Genomic DNA, 19,988 nt, shown 5'->3' with positions numbered 1-19,988 from the left:
TTTATGTTACTTTCCTAGACCTCCTAGCAGTGTTGGCCGAACCGTTAATGCAATTAACCACTAACCATTACAAATTGAACCGTAAACACACCGTCCGTTACGGTTTACGTTTCAATTTGTAATGGTTAACCGTTAATGGTTAATTGCAAACACCGTTCGGCGAACACTGCCTCCTAGGCAACTTTTCTTTTTTACTGAATGGCCTAACAAATACATTGAATTTCAAAAAACTTTTTTTTCAGCTTGTAAGTCATTTTCTGTTTTAATTCTTAAGTATTTAATATATATTATTAGATGACACTATGTTTAGAAAATACTCGTAATTGGTAACCGGAAAGGTTCTGTTCTGTTAAATTCATTCATTCATTCATTTTTAGAGTAATGTAACTTTAGTGTGTGTTTATCTCTACGTATTCATGTTCAAAAAATATATTTTCTAACATCTATCGACATGACTACTCAGTGACATCAATATAACAAAAAAAAAATCTTACCGGCTATTAAATTTTCGCGTTTCGGAAATTTTGAGTAAACAATAGGTATTCTAACTTGTTAAACTTCCGTGAGACTCCATTGAAAATAAATAAAACACGGGTTACTCTCGTAACTTCAGTTAGTTTATATCATTTTTTTAAATAATTGATGTAACGACACTTTCGCAAATATTTTATAATGGACCCCTGCAAAGAAAAACGAATAATCGCATCATATTATTCCTCGATTCATGATTCATTCGAATTATGAAAAAAAAGCTATAGCTATTTTCTTTAATTATATCCCTTATTCATACAAACCAAGTAGCATAAATGAGTTTTACTTTTAAAATACTGACGTTTATAATTTAATATTTGTGTTTATGCTTAAAATTATTTAATTTGATTAATAAAATTTAACAGCCGATTAAAATATTTTTACATAATTTTCAATCGTGGCTGAATGCCGAAATAGGTCTGTGCCTTCGATACCTCAGCTGCCAAGAAATTACAAAATGGCGGACGAATGTTTGATATGTCACCGTATAAGAATTGTTTCGCTTAAAATTTAGTTTTTTCTTCGCAAGTGTGATAAAAAACATTGTGTGTAACTCCGGGGGTAAGAATATTGCAAACTTGGATCTTTCGTGTCACGAATTTCACTTACCCCCCTCGTTGCACAATGTACTATAAACGTTCTACTTTCATAGCTCCCTTGAGTAACAAAATGGAATATTATGATTGACACATACGGGTTACATATTTACTCGTTGTTTCAAATTTTTTGACGTAATATAACCATAATAAAAATGTTCAATGATTAAAATTAATTGCAGCAAATCGGAAATATAACTGCAACAAGTGTAAGTATTTATTTGTGTAATTTTCAATCCATACAAAATAATAACAAGAAAAAAAATCGGCCAAGAGCATATCGGGCCATGCTCAGAGTAGGGTTCCGTAGTTACTCTTCCGTCACAATCAGCTAAACTGGAGCTTAAGTATAGTAGATTATTAACCAAGGGATGAACTGTGGATGAAACGTCTTTTTACTATGAAGTGGAATCTCTTTGCGATAACTCAAAAGCTAAACTGATCATGTCCGCTATAGTTTTCATTTAATATCTTTCTTAAGCTCTACTTCCACGATTTTTTTCATATTTTTTTTACGTATGGTTCAAAAGTTAGAGGGGGGACACATTTATTTTCGGAGCGATTATCTCTGAATATATTCACTTTATCAAAAAATGTTTGTTTAAGACCCCTATTCGTTTTGAAAGACCTTTCAAACAATATCCCACATTGTAGGGTTGAAGCAAAAAAAAAAATCACCCTCACTTTACGTGTAGCGGAGGTACCCTAAAAAAAACAATTTAGATTTTATTCTACGACTTTGTCAGCTTTATTGATTTATATATCCATGCCAAATTTCAGCTTTCTAGCACTAACGACCACGGAGCAAAGCCTCGGACAGACAGACAGACAGACAGACGGACATGGCGAAACTATAAGGGTTCCTAGTTGACTACGGAACCCTAAAAAGTGTGATAGTGTGGAAAAAAAATTCCACTTTACGCCGAAGTTAGTAAGTAGTAGGTACAGTCAACCAATTACGACTTCTACGACAGTGCTTATTAAGTGATGCGTGTCATGTATAGAGTAGTTAAAGCGACAAGGTTCTATAGTGGCCTAAGATTCAAATTGGTTGACTGTACATCATTCAGTACTTATTTTAAAATATCTTTTAGGTATGTTATAAAAATATAAATGATTTTGAAAATAATCGCTTCTATAGTCTGAAGGGGGCAAAAGCTGACAAGATATCGCGAATAACTGACAGGCCGATATCGTCCGGCGAACTGGTAACCAGTGGTTCCCATTAAATGCTGTGCCACCGCTATAAGAACCGTGCGCGTTGGAGGGTCTGCCATCTTGTGGTCTGAATCGGAACCATAAACAAGCACATTTACACGTCAAGTGTTTTCTTGTGCATAGTAGGTTCTGCCATCTTGTGGGCTACATCGGAACAATAAACTTCGCGCCAAAAATCTGACAGCTCCTGTGCTGCCTCCTACAGTTCATGCACGCTCCCTATAACTTTTGAACTTAAATTTTAGTAGTAGTTTGAACTTAATATCAAAGATTATTAAGTATTGTAACTTAACATAGGCAACTCAGCATTCTCGCTCCTACACACGGTACTCGATTAAAAAGATCTTTACAGTACATATGGGGCTACTTTATAGCACTAGTGCGAGAAGTAGCATATTACGTTACTGTGTCGAACATTTAAAGGGCCATATGTACTGTAAAACGTTGTACGATACATGTGCGAATAGGTAATTCGCAACTCGTGTCGATTTAAAACACTCCCTTCGGTCGTGTTTTAATTTATCGCCACTCGTTTCGAATTTCCTATTTTTCGCACTTGTATCGTAATGTACTATATTATCACGATTGAATAAAATACTTTTTATTTTAATTTAAGGTGGAAAATTGAAAATAAGCGTTACAAATTAAAGTTATTTAAATGAGAAATAAACTGAATGTAACGTAAAATGGGGTGAGTAGAGACAAAACTGACATTCAAAACTTTATTTTTACAAGCGACAAACTGATTTTTATACATAATAAATATTCCGGTCGTTTGAATTTTAGTTTTATTAGGATTTTGTGTAGTTCCAGTTCATAATTATCAAAACTTACCTTAGCAGGATAGATTATGAACGTGATAATAGCTTGATTTGTTATTAGAATATATAATTTACGTAGCAGTAGCCTGTAAAAACCTACTCACCCCATTCATAACCCAATTGCTCCCGTAATCCCTACTCACCCCATTTTACGGTACCTAAGTATTTTTCGTTCATTTATATACTTTTTTATTCTAGGGTGGACAGATACAAATCCAAATTAATAAGCTTAGTGCAATGAGAAATAAACTTAATGTAAGTATTCCTCGTTCATGAAAGTCTTAGACTGCCAAAAATATCGATACGAAAAAGGACCCAAAAATATGTATACACTACCTTAATATATGGGCAATATAGTCGTGTACATAATGTATTTGACACTTTTTTCTTATCGATATTTTCAGACGTGACCGTACCTATTTTTAATTTTGAAGCCGATGATCCTGGATCCCGATTTTTTCCTGAGTCATGGATGCTTAAAACATTACAAACATAAAACAAAGGATGGAAAAACTAGATAAAAGGGAACTCTATATTTGATTATAATTAACTTTTCCTCTTTAATATTCTTTAAAATATCGATCCATGCCAAAAGTGTACGATACCTTTTTTGTAGAAAATGTGTAGATTATTTACGTCTAACAACATTTTTTGTTATTGGCCACCGTTTACGAGCTATTTACGAAAATATAGAAAAATGGACCATAAAATTGATTTTAATTAACTTTCCCGCTTTAATATCTTTTTAAATATTGATCGTAGCGAAAAAGTGTAATGAATCTTTTTTCGTATAAGATTTTTTTTGTTATGGACTACAGTTTTCGAGTTTTTTTTACGGAAAACTAAAAAGGGACCTTTAAACCACCATCCATCTGTACTTTCAGTATGTTGTATAACGCACCTTTATAAATAAATAAATACAATATACGAGTATAAATAAATATTATAGGACATTATTACACAAATTGACTAAGTCCCACGTACCTAAGCTCAATAAGACTTGTGTTGTGGGTACTTAGACAACGATAATATATATAATATATAAATATTCATAAAATACTGAAATACATAGAAAATACCCATGACTCAACAAATATCCGTGCTCATCACACGAATAAATGCCCTTACCAGGATTTCGTAATCTTCAAAAATAATTATTCTTTCATCTACAGATGAAAAAATTAAGCAACAACGAACAACAGGTATTTATTTTGAGTTATTAAGATTCCAGCAAACTCGGCCGAATTTCACGTTCCCATTGAAACGGAGTTTCGTTCTTCTTCTTCTTCTTCCTCGCGTTGTCCCAGCATTTTGCCACGGCTCATGGGAGCCTGGGGTCCGCTTGACAACTAATCCCAAGATTTGACGGAGTTTGAGTTTCGTTCTCATTTTAAAACTACGTGTTGGATTGTAATGAAACTTTACACATACTATAATATGAGGTATATCTAGTCCTGTAATTCGTTTATACCGGGTGTGGTCTGTAACAGGAGCGAAAAATTAAACTCTAGATTATACTCCTCAAACTGACCAACATATGTTCAGCAACTTTAAAAAAAAACTTTTATTCTGATTTTTCGAACACTTTAAAGAAAGAAAGAAAGAAAGAAAGAAAGAAAGAACATTTTTTATGACAAAACAGACACGGATGACAAAAACATTAACATTTAGCGCAAAATTCCATAAAAGGGTCACTCACAACTCAGCATGTAAAAAGTTTAAAGTTTATTCTAAGACGCAATGTACCTATTGCGAATTCTGTTACGTTTAAACCGTGACAATCAACGACAATTACACTGATGACAGCGTACATTGAAAGTTATATTTAATTTGTATGAAAAATAGGAAATCTAAATAATTCATAATTTTCAAAAATCTCTGAACAAATGTTGGTAAGTGTGAGGAGTACAGCCTACAGTTAAATTTATTGCTCGTGTTACACACCCGGTATAGCTCCAGTTTATAAAACAAACGAAATAGAGCAAAAACAAGTTTTGTATGAAAAATTTAAATTCGCTGTATTTTTTTAACTATGGTATCTGAAGCTACATAAACTTATATTATAGGTCTAAATGACAAAGTTTTAGAGCAATCTAGTGTCGCTACACCAGCAGCGGTATAATGGCCGTGTTTTTGTCACTTGTCATATCATGCGTCACTTTCGCACTTATTTGTTAGAACATGACAGGTATGGTGACAAATGATAGACAGCCGTCCATCTTAGCCCTGCAGTTCGGCACTGATATAAACGCTATCGAGAACGTTACTTACTTATGCATCTCGCTCGTACTCGCATATAAGTGCGAGTGAGATATTAAATTACGTTCTCGACAGCGTATATGTCAGTTTTGACACTGTCAGTGACTCATGGTACGGGTAAAGGGAGTCGTTTTAAAATGAGAGCTTAACTAAGTTTGTATGGAGAACCGAGCTAGGGTCACTTAATTTTTTTTTTTTATTATAAAATACAATGGATACTGACTTAATATTAAATACAACGTTCCACAAAACTGTTTGCACAGTTTGACTGTGTGATCCGTACCCGTAGTGTAAATATTTTCGACAGCGAAACGTGACGTACGGCGTTTGCGTTAAGTGTCATTTTGTATGAGATTTTTGACGTTCCAAAACGTCCCGCTTGGCGCGCTGTTCAAAAACCCATACAAAATGAGACTTAACGCAAACGCGTACGTCACGTTTCGCTATCGACTAAATTTACACTAGGGGTACTGGACTAGTTGTGTAGCAGCTGTTATTTGCAGTATCGCTAGCGGACGACTTTAATAAAGAATAGCATAAAATAGTATTACTTAGCACCTTATTAATAGGTAGTGAAAAATATGACTTCAGACTGCAATCCTGTTAAAACGAAAATAGAGGACCCGCACTCACCTTTTCATACAAACGTAGTGCCCATTTTCCTCTCTGTATATTAACATTAATGAACATATTTTGACACCATTTATTGTATTTTAATCACAACTATGTATATATGTTTAGGTTGTCTGGAAGAGATCGCTCTGTAGCGATAAGGCCGACTGTAGTTTACCCCTATGTATTATATGTGTTTCCATGTACATTTATTCTGAGGTTGTGCAATAAAGAGGATTTGTGTGTGTGTTTGTGTGTATGTATATACTTTATTGTACATAGAAACAAAAACAGGAGAAACACAGTTACAGAGTAAATTAAATACAACAAAGGCGAACTTATCCCTGTATGGAATCTCTTCCAGTTAACCATACTAATTTTTTTTCTATTTTTTTATAATTATTAAAGTTAAATTATTAAATCTGTTTTACGCTACTAATATTTACAATAATCAAACAGCCGAAAAGATTATAAACGCTGCAGACTTAGTTTAGCCTAACTCTAATTTTCTTATATAGGTATATTTTGCAAAAAACTTTTTGAAAGTAAAATGACTAAATAAAATAAAATACATAATTATACTTATTCTGTTTCAGCTGGTACATATTTTGCATTTATTTTTAAAGAACATAAACTAAATGTTTTATTAAACAGTAGGCTATAATTGTATTATGAATATAAATATAAGACTACATTAAAATACATAAAGCTAAAAAGGGGAAAAATAAAAAACTGGCTCCACCTCGGTGCCTTGTGGCAAGGGGCCAAGAAGGCTGGCGGCGTTGCCGCGCTGGATGACAATGCCAATGCGTTGCGCGAGAGCCAGCCCTCCTGTCATCCGTCGCCAGGATTGTGCCGCAGCCATCTGATCATATTAAATCTTAACAAATTAAAAACGGAATACCATCCCTTCTAGGTGACAAAAGTTTGCCGTATTTAATGACTTATTTAATTTTGAGGAACGAATGGGTCAAGTGCGGGGCGATGATGGCGATAAAGGATTATTTTTAAAAATTATCAAGTTTATACTAATAAACTAATAGTATATTACTATAGAGGACGAGAAACGAGGGGTTGCAGGGCAAGTAGATATAGACGGATGGAAGTGCTTATCTCAAAGTTGCAATGAAAAAAAATAGTCAATTTGTTTTATTCGTAGGTTGACACAGCTTAAACAAATTACGAATCTACTACTATATATGGTTGACTGCCAAGACGTACTGTCATACTCCTAATTTAACGTTTAAAAACAAGAGAAGGTTGCTGTATAGGCCTAGGTGTGTAAGGCTGTATGAAATTCCTTTACATACCGGACTCTACTGACCGGATAAGTAGTATTTCCGGACCTAATTTGAAGTAACGATAACGGCCCGATTCGAAGAATGATTAAGACACGTTTAAGATCTTTAAAAGATCGATAACTAAACGACATGACAAAATTGGCGTTTATTTCGAATCCGCTGTGATGAAGATCTATCTACGATATTTCTAACGTCAAAGTTATATTGGTTGCTCGAATCGAGCTGCTTCTGTCAATTATACGACATACAAACGATATCTAAATGAGTACTTATCTAAACCAGAACTTATCGTTATCGTATCTCATTCTTTGAATCGGGCGTCATGTGAACATTTTGTAATATTTTTTTTTTCTGTAGTTAAATCGTGTGCTCGTCGAGGTATGTATAAAATAGGTATTTATTATTACATTAGAAGAGTACTAAAGAAGAGTCAAAGAAAAAAAATGGTTAGAAATCGTCGGTTTGACAGCCGACCTAGATGTGCTACGAACGAATACTACTTAGGATCCAAAATTATTTTACAAGCTTTTTATTAACTTGTAATGCATTGGCTTTTTATTAATCTGGAACACCTACTGACATAACATTTTTTTTTTTTTTTTTTAATTCCGCTACCTAAAGGTTGTCTGGAAGAGATCGCTTTTTAGCGATAAGACCGCCTGTTGTTTACCTCTTCTTTATGTGTTGTATTATTTGTACTGTTTCTGTATTGAGGTGTGCAATAAAGTATATTTGTATTGTATTGTATTGTAATGCACCTATATACATATGTACAGTCAGCATCAAAAGTAGCGGATGAAACAACGCGCCAAAAGTATCTGATATTCCGGATAACTTTTCCAAATATAGATAAATTGTTAAAATTCGCGCTCAAGAGTATATCTTTTACAGTCTTAGTTATTCTATATTAAAGACATCACTTTTTGGTAAGCTGTTATAAAATGGTAGATACTTATGAAACGTTATTTGATCTGCTACTTTTGATGCTGACTGTACCTACGGGTCAAATCTTGCAAGTTAAACTTAACCCACTTCCCGGTTTCCGATGAAGCTGAAAATTTGCATACATATGTAAGTCGGGTGACAATGCAATATTATGGTACCATCGAGCTGATCTGATGAAGGAGATAGAATGTAGCCATAGAAACTCTGTGATAAAACAACGCAACCTAATTGTGTTTCGGGTTTTTAGAATTGTCTTGATGAGTATTAGTTGCCTGTGGAAAGAAAAGTACAGTCAGAGATAAAAGCTTGTGCCAAAAATGATTTTTTTGCCAATAACTTATTATAACCAAACCACATTAACATCGGAATCCACCTTAACTCTGCAGCTGTAACTAGCGATTGCAGTCGTTACCCGGATGTTACCTTTATTTAAAAAAACGACCAAGTGCGAGTCGGGCTCGCGCACGGACGGTTCCGTACCATTACGCAAAACCGGAAAAAAATCGTTTATTTTACCGGACCACTTAAATATATATTTTATTCTGTTTTTAGTATTTGTTGTTATAGCGGCAACAGAAATACATCATCTGTGAAGATTTCAACTGTCTAACTATCACGGTTCATAAGATACAGTCTGGTGACAGACAGACGGAGGTGGATTCTTAGTAATAGGGTGCCTTTTTTACGATTTGGGTACGAACCGTAAAATAGGGGAGGGATTTTTTATGAAACGAAATTTACCAAATGTCTGGTTTTTTAATACCCCGTCGTTAGCAAACAAGCATACGGCCCGCCTGATGGTAAGCAGTTACCGTAGCATATGGACACCTGCAACACCAGAGATATTACATGCGCGTTGCCGACCCTTTAAAAACTGGTATTTGACTGACGTGAAATCACTTGCGTTTTATTAGTAAATATCTAATGTCGTTTAGAACTAGGAGCATTGCAAAATATAGTGTTTTAAATAATGATAATAAACATTTCAGGGTATTACAAACCACGCACTGAATAAGGCGGATGATTTGCAAGAGAAGTTGATGGGGACATTGGTATGTTATATGTATTTAAGTACAACGAATATAAAACTTTTGTCATATTTTTAATTTTCATAACATTTTATGCATAAAATTGTAAGTCATAAAAATATTTTGTCAGAATTATTCCTGAGCATAACTGGGTTTTTGTCATAAATGAGTTAATGTCATAATTTTTTGAGTCATAAATATAATTCGCATACATTTTAGGTTAGGTTCGTTAGGTATGCACAAAAAATATATAACAACTGCTACGTATTTCATCAAATATTATGGCTAAAAATGTATGACACAACACTTTTAATTTGTATGCGCAGTGATGATTATGACACAAGTTGTTATGCGTCAAAGATATGACTTAAACTTGTATGACACCATATATTTTTAGTTACAAAAAACCTAGTTATGCTCAGGAAAAATTCTGACTAAAGATTTTTATGACTTACAATTTTATGCATAAAGTGTTATGACAATTAAAAATATGACAAAAGTTGTTATGCGACCAGAGGGAGTCCCGTTCTAGAGCGTTTGACTTGCACTTGCAATCCGGAGGTCGCGGGTTCAAACCCCGGCTCGTACCAACGAGTTTTTCGGAACTTATGTGCGAAATATCATTTTGATATTTACTAGTCGCTTTTTGATGAAGGAAAACATCGTAAGGAAATTGGACTAATCCCAATAAGGCCCTGTTTATCCTCTGGGTTGGAAGGTCAGATGGCTGTCGCTTTCATACAAACTAGTGCCTACGCCAATTTTTTTTATACCACGACGGTGGCTAGCAAGCATACGGCCCGCCTATGGACGCCTGCAACTCCAGAGGTGTTACATGAGCGTTGCCGACCCTTTAAAAATCTGTACACTCCTTTTTTGAAGAACCTCATACTGTAGACCCTCGGGAAAACCTCGGCAGGTAGCTCATTCCACAACCGGAGCGTGCGCGGGAGGAAGTTCCTCTTAAACCGCACAGTGCGTGACCATTTAGGTTCTAGAGTGTGAGGATGAACACCCTGCCGACGGCGAGCGGTGCGGTGATAGAAAGTAGCCGTGGGCATCATGTCAAACAATTCTTCAGAGCACAGCCCATTGTACAAGCGGTAGAACACACATAAGGAGGCGAAGTCTCTCCTTAGACTTAAAGGTTCAATTCTAGGGATTAGTGCCAAGTGGACCCTAGGTTTCATGAGCCGTGGCAAAAATGCTGGGACAAAGCGATGATTGCTTTATACTTTTTTACAGGATAAAGAAAATGCACCTATGGCAGCAAAAGTGGTACGCTTATATTATTAGTATTTTTTTTTTATATTATTAGTATTTTTTTTAACTTGGTGCAGAGTAGCCACAGACAGACTAGAATGGAGAAGACTGGAGGAGGCCTTTGCCAATTGGCAACCAGATGAGCAACAGTGGAATAAGAACGAAATTAGTATATTTTTAAATAATAATATAATAAAAAGTTTATACTAGATATAACTAATAGTGCTCTTTAATATCATTCAGAATTAATAGTTGCAAGTTGAATTTCTTCTAATAGTTTAATTGAAAGATATTCTTCTTTCCTTTAATATACTAAATAATTTGATGCTATGTGCATAATATATATTATTATTATTAAAAAAAATTAAGCTTTTATCAAAACGTGTGCGTATTTTACAGCTGGTTTGTAACTTCTGATTTAAAATTAATTCAATCTTTTCTGTTTCATTGGTTCGTTTGTTTAAAAAACTTCTTAATCATATTAAGTAATGTATTCTAAAAAAACTAAACTTGAGACATTAAGATAGAAATATATTCAAACTGTTAAGTAGAAATCTATATTAAATTTGAAAGTTACTTCTACTTTTGCGTAAAAAATAATAAAAATATATTCTAATTTCAGTTTTTTTTTTGTTATCAATAGGTCGCGCAAGTTGTAACACAGGTAAGACATTTTTTTTTGTTCTAATATTGTTTATTTTAATCCCCTCCGGCGGCAAAGCAATATTATTAATTTTCACGCTGTGCGGTGCGCAGCCGCGAGGAGGCATGTTTTCCATATTATAAATGGCGGCCACCGCACGCCCGGTTATCGGAGAGCGTCCATGTAGGGGTCTCTTGCCGCACGAGGGGTTACGAGTATTGCACAAAATACAAAAAGAATGCACAAAAAGCGGACTCAGTGTCTAATGGCGTTAAGTCCGCTTTGTGATATGTTGTTATGTTTTTCTATCATATTTGTTTTAAAATAATATTAACCTAAAGATAAAACAATTAAATTTTCAACATTTCAGAAATTAAGTGACACAATCAAGGCGGTTAGTGTATTTGAGAAATATATATCATTAAATATATATATAAATTGAACCAAAACTCATAAGTCGTTAACCACGAGAGCACCATAGATGGTGCTGGCCGGGGTGCAGGCAGACCGAAAAGGAGGTAGCGGGACGACTTGGACGCATTTTATCCGGATTGGCGGAAATGTACAAATGACAGGGTTGAGTGAAAGAAGCGAGGGGAGGCCGTTGCCCAGCAGTGGGACAATAAAATAGGCTAACAAAAAAATCCGCACCTTTAGAATTATAGTGACCTTATCCAAAATTTAGGAATTTTGAGTTTTACTTATAAAAAGACCTAAATTGACGAACCTCATCGAGCCTTAATACAAAAGCGGCCCAATATAGGGTAGAAAGGGAATGACTTAGACTTCGGTCTCTGATTATCAGTACATTGTATACTTTGGAAAGCACAAATTCAATGTTCGAGTTTTTTAAGAGGAAAAAAAATAGCTTTGTGATCTATCCAACCCGAACGTAGGTACGTACATTTTTGACGAAATTTCCATTTCGATAGGGATCTGACTAAATCTTAACAAATAACTTTGATTTTGATGTCGATCGCTTCAGCATAATTAATTGTAGGTTTCCTTAAAAAAAAAGTCTTATACTGTCTTGAAACGTTTTGATTTTCCTTCAAATTAATTTAAAAATAGGAGTGGCTTAAGCAAGCAAAAAATATTCAAACATATCAGGTCGGAGCTATGGTATATTGGTAGTTTGAAATATTGGTTACACCTAACCTGCTTAATAAATGGTTGTCCTTTGCAGGAAGTAAAAAAACGAGTGATTCAGGTAACACTACAAATAATAAATCGATGGTATGTAAGGGTAATTCAAGTTTCTTTATTTTCTAGTGCCATCTCTTACTGAGGTTGACTATCCTGAGGGCTATACGGACTTATAACACAGCCATGAATATAAAGAAGACTACTTTGAAATATACCTTAAACAAAACTACATACAGTCAAATACAAATACAAATACAAAATTATTTATTTGTCCAACATAGGTGTACATAGGATGTTACAGATTAGTCAGTTTCACTATGTGGGGCCTTACGGCATACAAATTTTGAGAGCATGCATGTCGGAATATAAATGTATGTACATATTTACAAGTCATTATCATCTAAAAATTCTTTTATAGAGTAGTAACTCTTTTGAACTAACAATAGTTTTAAGGCATTTTTAAACTTGTTAAGCTGTAATACTTGAATGTTTTGAGGTATTTTATTAAATATTCTTGGGGCCATTCCAACCACATTTTTTTGGAATAACATTGTCTTTGGTACAACGGAATGTAATATTTTACCCCGTAATCTTGAACTTTTAAAGCTTAAGAATAGATGAGAGTTACATTTTACAAAAACACACATTTCATAAATATATAAACTAGGTAGTGTCAAGATCTTAAGATTTTGAAAATAAGGCTTACAGGATTCTTCGATGCTAATACCACACAAAGATCTTACACACTTTTTTTGAGCGAGAAAAGCCAGTTCCCGGTCTGTAGAGTTACCCCAAAATATTAATCCATACCTTAAAGTCGATGTTACAAAAGCATGGTAAGCGGTAAGCACTGCAGATGGATTCACTCTTTTTCTTAAATTAAATAATGCATAGGAATATTGGTTTAATTTCTTACATATAGAGTCAATTTGATATTTCCATGTCAGCTTATCGTCTACATACAATCCTAGAAATTTTATCATGTTTGTCTCATCAACTTTTTGCCCCTTATAATCTACAGTTAAATTAGGTGTGTAATTAGTCCTTTGTTTAAATGTCATAAGTTTCGTTTTGTCCAAATTAATTCTCAAGTTATTATTGGTTAGCCAATCTATAATTTTAATTAATGTTCTATTGATAATTGATATGATCCTCATAAGAATGCAAAACATTGTCAGAAAATATAATGGTGCTGTCGTCAGCAAAGAGAACCATTGGATGATCAGTTGCCTTTGGCATGTCATTTATATAAATCAGAAACAACAGGGGCCCTAAAACGCTCCCCTGTGGTACACCATAGCGAACTTCTCTTATATCCGATGAATAAATGTTACTTCCATCTTTGACTTAGGACACAGTTGATCAATTTGAGTAATTACCGCTTAAATAAGATTTTATTAAAGAGTGGACATTACCACGTATTCCGTAGCGATAAAGTTTGTCCAAAAGTATTCGATGGTCAACATAATCAAACGCTTTCGACATATCCATGTACAATGCAGAGACTGGACGTTTTTTATCTAAATTCTTTAAGACGGTTTGAATTAGGTCGTAGATAGCCATATTGATCGACATACTTTTGCGGAAACCTTTTTGTTCATTAGCAAATAAATTATTGCGTTCAAAGTAATTTGATACGCTGCTATAAATACATTTTTCTATGATTTTTGAAAATACGGGAATTAGCGCTATTGGTCTGTAATTGTTAATGTTTTTTTTACTATCTTTTTTATGAAGAGGTTTTACAATGGTTAACTTTAATTTCTCCGGAAATTCTCCACACGTAATGGATAAGTTTATGATATGACTGAGAATAGGTGAGATTATATCAGAAACTTTCTTTATTATAATAGTACTAACGCCGTCATAGCCAGTGCTGTTCGTATTTTTAAGAGAGGTTATTTTTTTTTTATGTCTTCGGTAATAGTCGGTTGCATAAAATAAATAAAGAATTAAGTGAATTGAATGTTAAATTGTTATAAGTCATGTTAATGCCATTAATTACTGTACTAATTGGTTGAATTTGGACAATGAAATTATTGTTAAATTCTTGTGCAATACTTTGCGGGTTAAATATAACATTATTATTCTTTACTATTTGTGAGATATATTGCTTCGGTTGATTTAATTTTGCGTTATTAATTATTTTCCAGGTGGCTTTGGATTTGTTTTGTGCAACATTAATAAAATTATTATTTTGTGATTTTTGGGTCAAATGTATAATTTTTTCAAGTCGCTTAGAGTATTTTTTGAAATACGCTTTGTCGCCGCTTTCACGGGAGAATCGACATTTCCACAGTAGCAGTCTCTTTCTTTTGCAACAGTTTTTTATACCCTTTGACATCCATTTAGGTTTTTTTGTGGAAGATATTTTCATTCTTTGAAAAGGAAAACACAGATTATAAATCACAGATTATAAAACACAGAGTCAAAAAGGGGAAAAGATTAAAAACTAAAACAACAACTAAAGTTATAAATAAAAAACTGGCTCCAGCTCAGTGCCTTGTAGCAAGGTGCCTAGAAGGCTGGCGGCATTGCCGCGCTGGACGCCTTTGAAAATGCTATGAGCGCCAGGTCCCCACGGCCCAAGGGTTTCCACCCCAGACGGCTCAAACATACAACCAGAGTAAATGGCTGCATATACAGCCGCGCGGAATAATGAACCTGTGCTCTGTTTAAATAATGCTCGAAGATTTTTGAGCCCACCTGATGATTGTTTGATTGATTGTTGGGGTACGTGCCACGTGTGATTTTTGAGGTTCACTTTTGTATTGGAATAATTCTCTCAGGCTCTAGCCAGAAGAAACACCACCCCCTTATTTTTACTTAATTACACTTCTTATGTTAATATATTAACGCTACGTTTTTTTTCCTCATCTACTCTATCTATTAAAATAATTTATTTTTTTGATTTTTATAATTATTTTTTACACCATTTCACGGTGAGATTTGGCAGTTTTATGACGCATTTTCACAACATACATTTTTAGGACTGTCTCAAAACAGACACCTAAAATTTGTATGAAAAACTGGGGACACTAGAGCCAGACCAAGCTAAGTTGGCAGTGATTTTGTACAGCCTGTGCACGTGTTAAGTAAACTCCATAATTTCATAGAAGTTTGACATTTAGAATGACTGTCAAAATTGCTGCCATCTTTTCTTTGGTCTGACTCTACAGATTTTTATTTAAATCAATACTCCTCATTAAAAAAACATGAACATGCCTTGATGCCCGCGCGCACGTGTTGCACAATGTATTTAAATACAAAATTTATGAAATTGTTGTTTTACTCCATTCAAGGGTACAGACGACGGTCCAGATGCAGACGCAGATGTAATATGTGTTTTTTTTTTTACTTTAAGACGAAACGGGACAAAGTCACGTAACCGCTTCGCCATACAAAACACAAACGTAGTTGTTTTCCTCTCCGGTTCTTAGCGTAATAGAAATTATTGTCTGTAATTGTTGCATATTAGCAACAGCTATGCCCCTATTCTTTTGTGTTTTTATTTGAGGAATAGAAGCTTTTAAAAATAAAATAAAAAGTGCTGATGGCTTAGCGGTACGAGCGTGTGACTTGCAATCCGGAGGACGTGGGTTTAAACCCCGGCTCGTACCAACGGAACGTAGCGACAGTTCCTTGAGCAGTTCAGCTTGAGGACACATTTGAAGACTGCTTACCATCTATGTGGTGAAAATGGAAATTATTATGGCGTCGACCGATGGCGGAAAGAAGCGGCAGGGATTATTAGGAACCATTTTTCGAAGCACTCCTCGTTATACATGCGATAGAGATGTACCGAGGACATCTCTAGGCAGCACCAAGGAGTCAAGCCAATCTGAAATACGCTGGCCTACAATTCGTGTCGCTCTCCGTTGGATGGGGTCTAGAGGAAGAAGCTGGTAGTAGTACCCCTACCAACAGATACAGCTAGTGGCAAAATTTATATCACATTAAAAATTAGTGTCTCTGTGATCTGTAGACCTCGCGAGGAAAGCTTTAAACTAAATAGTATCTTCTTCTTCCTCGCGTTGTCCTGGCATTTTGCTACGGCTCATGGGAGCCTGGAGTCCGCTTGACAACTTATCCCAAGATTTGGCGTAGGCAGTAGTTTTTACGAAAGCGACTGCCATCTGACCTTCCAACCCAAGAGGGTAAACTAGGCCTTGTTGGAATTAGTCCGGTGTCCTCACGATGTTTTCCTTCACCAAAAAGCGACTGGTAAATATCAAATGATATTTTGTACATGAGTTCCGAAAAACTTATTGGTACGAGCCGGGGTTAGAACTCGCGATCTTCGGATTGAAACGCGCTTAGAACTAAATAAGTGTATGGGTCTGCTATTTTGAACAAAATCCAAAAACTGAATATTTAACCCTTTGAACGCCAAGAGTCACTAAAGTGGTCGTATGCTGTCGTGCCCACCACGCCAACGACCACTAAAAGGTTCATGGCAGAAGCTGTCAAAGCAATTTTACTGTTGACAGATAAGGTTTAAATTAGTTTCTCACTAGTTAAGATTTAGACATGTATGCCACATTTTGATGCGAGCTGCTTTCAAAAGGTTAATCCAACCTACTCTCAAAATTTCATTAAAATCGGTTGAGAATTGCGACCTGTAGAGGAGAACATCCAAATAAACGAAATCTTGCCCAAGCTGAAAGATAGACCTTCGCTGACGCTCCGTCCATGACGCCTACACTGTACTAATGTATAACTATTTCATGTTACTTAATTTTAGGGTGTCAATGATGATGACGAAGCGGTGGAGCAGGTAATTCGTCTTAATTTTTTTTTTACTTATTTAATCTTGTTCTTCAGTTGTGAATGATTCACGGTTAGTTTCACTACACTTAAATCGACCGGGATATGAACCGTGATTACCTTTTATATTGTTTTTATTGAGCTCCCGATATTTCGAGGCAGTTACATGCATCTTGTTCACGGGTAACTGGAGATAGCGGGCGGGTGTCAAAGTTATGTAAACCGCGCACGGAAATATAAAAGATAATCACGGGTTATATCCTAGGCGATTTAAGTGTAGTTAATCTTGTTTTATATGATTAACGACCAAAAATGCCAGTACATTAAAGTTTTTTTTTTTAATTTTAGTTAGACACAGAGGGTGACCAGGTATCTGTCTTTATTTATTTATGTCTATCCCCTTCAAAAGTGCCTATTTCATTCCTTCGCTGAGTTCTCAAGCTGTTATTGTTTAGAATTCTAGAAAAAACCTTACAGCTAAGCAACCGGATGGAAGCCAACACTTAGAGGCCCTTTTGACACTATACCTACATGAGATGTAAGGGGTACACCGAGTGGATGCTGCCCTTACCCTTGTAATGGAATGCACGCAGTAGGCAGCTATGGAAGTTGACGGAATCTAAAATGAACTAGGCAATTGGCTGAAAGTAATGGACTAACCACTGGGCTATGAGATAAAAACCCTGTCTTGCGCATTATTATCATGCCAAGAGTTAACGTAATATTGTAATCGGTTACCGCAACAACAATATATTATATTGAATTAAAATACATCCCGACGTTTCGAACTCTTTACAGCGTTCGTGGTTAACGGGATACTGAGGAAAAATATAAATTCACCTCTGTCAAAATTACGATGTACAAAAATAATGAAACAAAAACGATAAATTTATATTTGTAGATTGTCATTTTGACAGAGGAGAATATATATTTTTCCCCAGTCTCCCGTTTACCACGAACGGCGATATCATCGGTTTACATTGTTAAAAACAAAAGCACATCAAGTTTGTCTTTATTCTTTAACATCTTTATACATATATATACGTGTGCAGAACGTAAGGTTTGCAGAAATAAAAGCATGTATCAAGGACATTTTTGATAATTATTTGTTGTAACTTACAGCCAGTTGAAGATTATCAGGTAAAAGTAATTATAAAATTTTAATAAGTGTATTCCAAGTGCGGTCGCGGTTGTATTTCAACTTTAACCTCTTACTTTTAAAAATGCCCACTTTTTATCCTCGCTAATAAGTAACTTTATTTTCCAAAGGGTGTTGATGATGACGAGGCAACATTAAACGATGATGGTAGTTCAGCGATGACACTGGGGAAAGGATATGGAAATGGAAAGGGGAATAAAAAGACCCTGTGCATCTATACCCCCGAGAACCTACAGTACTGTGTCAGTCAGGCAAAAGAGCTATAAGAATTGAGTGAGTAAATATTCTCTATTAACAATAACAAGCTTTTATTTAACTTGCAATGTTTTTCGGGTCAAATCTTGCAAGATAAATTAGAGCCACTTCGCAGTCTTCGATTAAGCTGAAACTTTCCATAAGTTCATAATGATGTACTCATAAATTGGGTGAAAACTCATGCAATATTAAGGTACCATCGAGCTGGTCTGATGGTGAACACGGAAGGTGACCATGATGATGATCCTTCCGGCGGAAAAAAACCCCAGTAGTTACCACTAACCGAGCACCAACCGAACCAAACTGACTTGGTGGTGACGATTGTTTTTTTTTTTTTCAGTAGTTACCACTGGTAATAGGTGGAAAAAAAATCCAAGCTACCACTGGTAACAACATGGTAGTAACTAGTGGGAATAACTCGAATCCACCACCAAAAAACCGCTCCCCACATATTCGAAGTTCCTGTTTTTAAAATGATATGAAATAACATGAAATTCGACATTAACATTCAGATAAAATTTATCTGTGTCTGATACTCTACATCTCGTTGCTAAATATTGTACTTCAAAGAAATTAAAGCGAGTAGGAATTTTAACACAAACATAATTTTGTTCCAGTGCCTGATGACATCATCTATAACTTCAATAGTCGACCATCCAATTTTTAAACTAATAAATATGTTCGTGCCCATTTCGTTTTTTATTATCCCAATTTCATGATTTTCGTATTCCTTACATCCTACCTAATCTGTTTGACAAAATTATTCTAATGCTCGATTCCCACCTACCGGCTGGAGTCGGGCCGCACCGAAGCGCGTTTTCAATGTGCCTATTACTACATTTTGTGTGGCAGAAGAGATGGCGTCTGTCCAGAGCCGGTCGCGTCCGCGAGGAATCGACCGACTCGCGGCCGTACAAGTGTGAAATGCGCGCTGACTTCGGCCGTTCAGTAGGGTGGGTCGATATTGTATGAAAAAATTTTTTTTTGTGTAAATCGTACCTGGGGGGGTCTAAAAAGTTGCTATTTTGTTTAAGCTCTTATATTCAGTTAAAATAATGTTGATTCGTTACATAATTTAGCCCTCTACAGCTGTTCAAAGTTTTAAATTTTTGAAATATTAGACGTCAGTTTCGAGTATGATTATTTATATTTTTTGTAGTACTAAATAATGAAAAACACATGTATTATATAAAACATAGTCTAATTATTTATAAATATGACATTTTAGTTACAAAATAAATGCATAATGTCGAGAATTTATTGTTGAAAAACTTGAATTTTAACTAAATTAGCAGTGGTATTGTGCCTTATTGTCAAAAGATGGCATTACAGATCTGGATTTCAGTTTGGTCCGAATAAGTCCATCCCGTGCATTTTTTGAAGCCACCGTGATCGATGCTTCCGTCACAAGTTTTATGCACCGTTCTACTGCCTGCGTGTGACA

At 35.2% G+C, this 19,988-nt stretch overlaps 1 protein-coding gene and 2 long non-coding RNA genes across 3 annotated transcripts; all 3 read left to right on the top strand.

Moving 5' to 3' along the window:
- Window positions 1-226: 226 nt before the first annotated feature.
- Window positions 227-4,397, top strand: LOC133530919 (uncharacterized). Its single transcript, XR_009801395.1, has 4 exons — window positions 227-245; window positions 1,310-1,336; window positions 3,365-3,421; window positions 4,339-4,397. It is a non-coding gene; the product is annotated as an uncharacterized LOC133530919 (long non-coding RNA).
- A 3,276-nt stretch (window positions 4,398-7,673) lies between these two features.
- On the top strand, window positions 7,674-10,595 carry LOC133531068 (uncharacterized). Its single transcript, XR_009801443.1, has 3 exons — window positions 7,674-7,716; window positions 9,273-9,335; window positions 10,557-10,595. It is a non-coding gene; the product is annotated as an uncharacterized LOC133531068 (long non-coding RNA).
- Window positions 10,596-10,672: 77 nt separating this feature from the next.
- On the top strand, window positions 10,673-19,234 carry LOC133530884 (uncharacterized). Its single transcript, XM_061868941.1, has 10 exons — window positions 10,673-10,705; window positions 11,218-11,238; window positions 11,588-11,611; window positions 12,404-12,427; window positions 15,666-15,698; window positions 17,108-17,140; window positions 17,479-17,499; window positions 18,253-18,270; window positions 18,400-18,562; window positions 19,162-19,234. Exons 1-9 carry the CDS (start codon window positions 10,673-10,675, stop codon window positions 18,553-18,555), a joined length of 363 nt encoding a protein of 120 aa, XP_061724925.1. The 3' UTR covers window positions 18,556-18,562; window positions 19,162-19,234.
- The last annotated feature ends 754 nt before the right edge of the window (window positions 19,235-19,988 follow it).

The sequence above is a fragment of the Cydia pomonella genome, chromosome 24 (assembly GCF_033807575.1).
Source record: "Cydia pomonella isolate Wapato2018A chromosome 24, ilCydPomo1, whole genome shotgun sequence".
In the NCBI taxonomy this organism is placed as follows: Eukaryota; Metazoa; Arthropoda; class Insecta; order Lepidoptera; family Tortricidae; genus Cydia; species Cydia pomonella.
The sequence above is the reverse complement of the archived record's forward strand: the minus strand, read 5'-3'. Positions and strand labels throughout refer to the sequence as shown.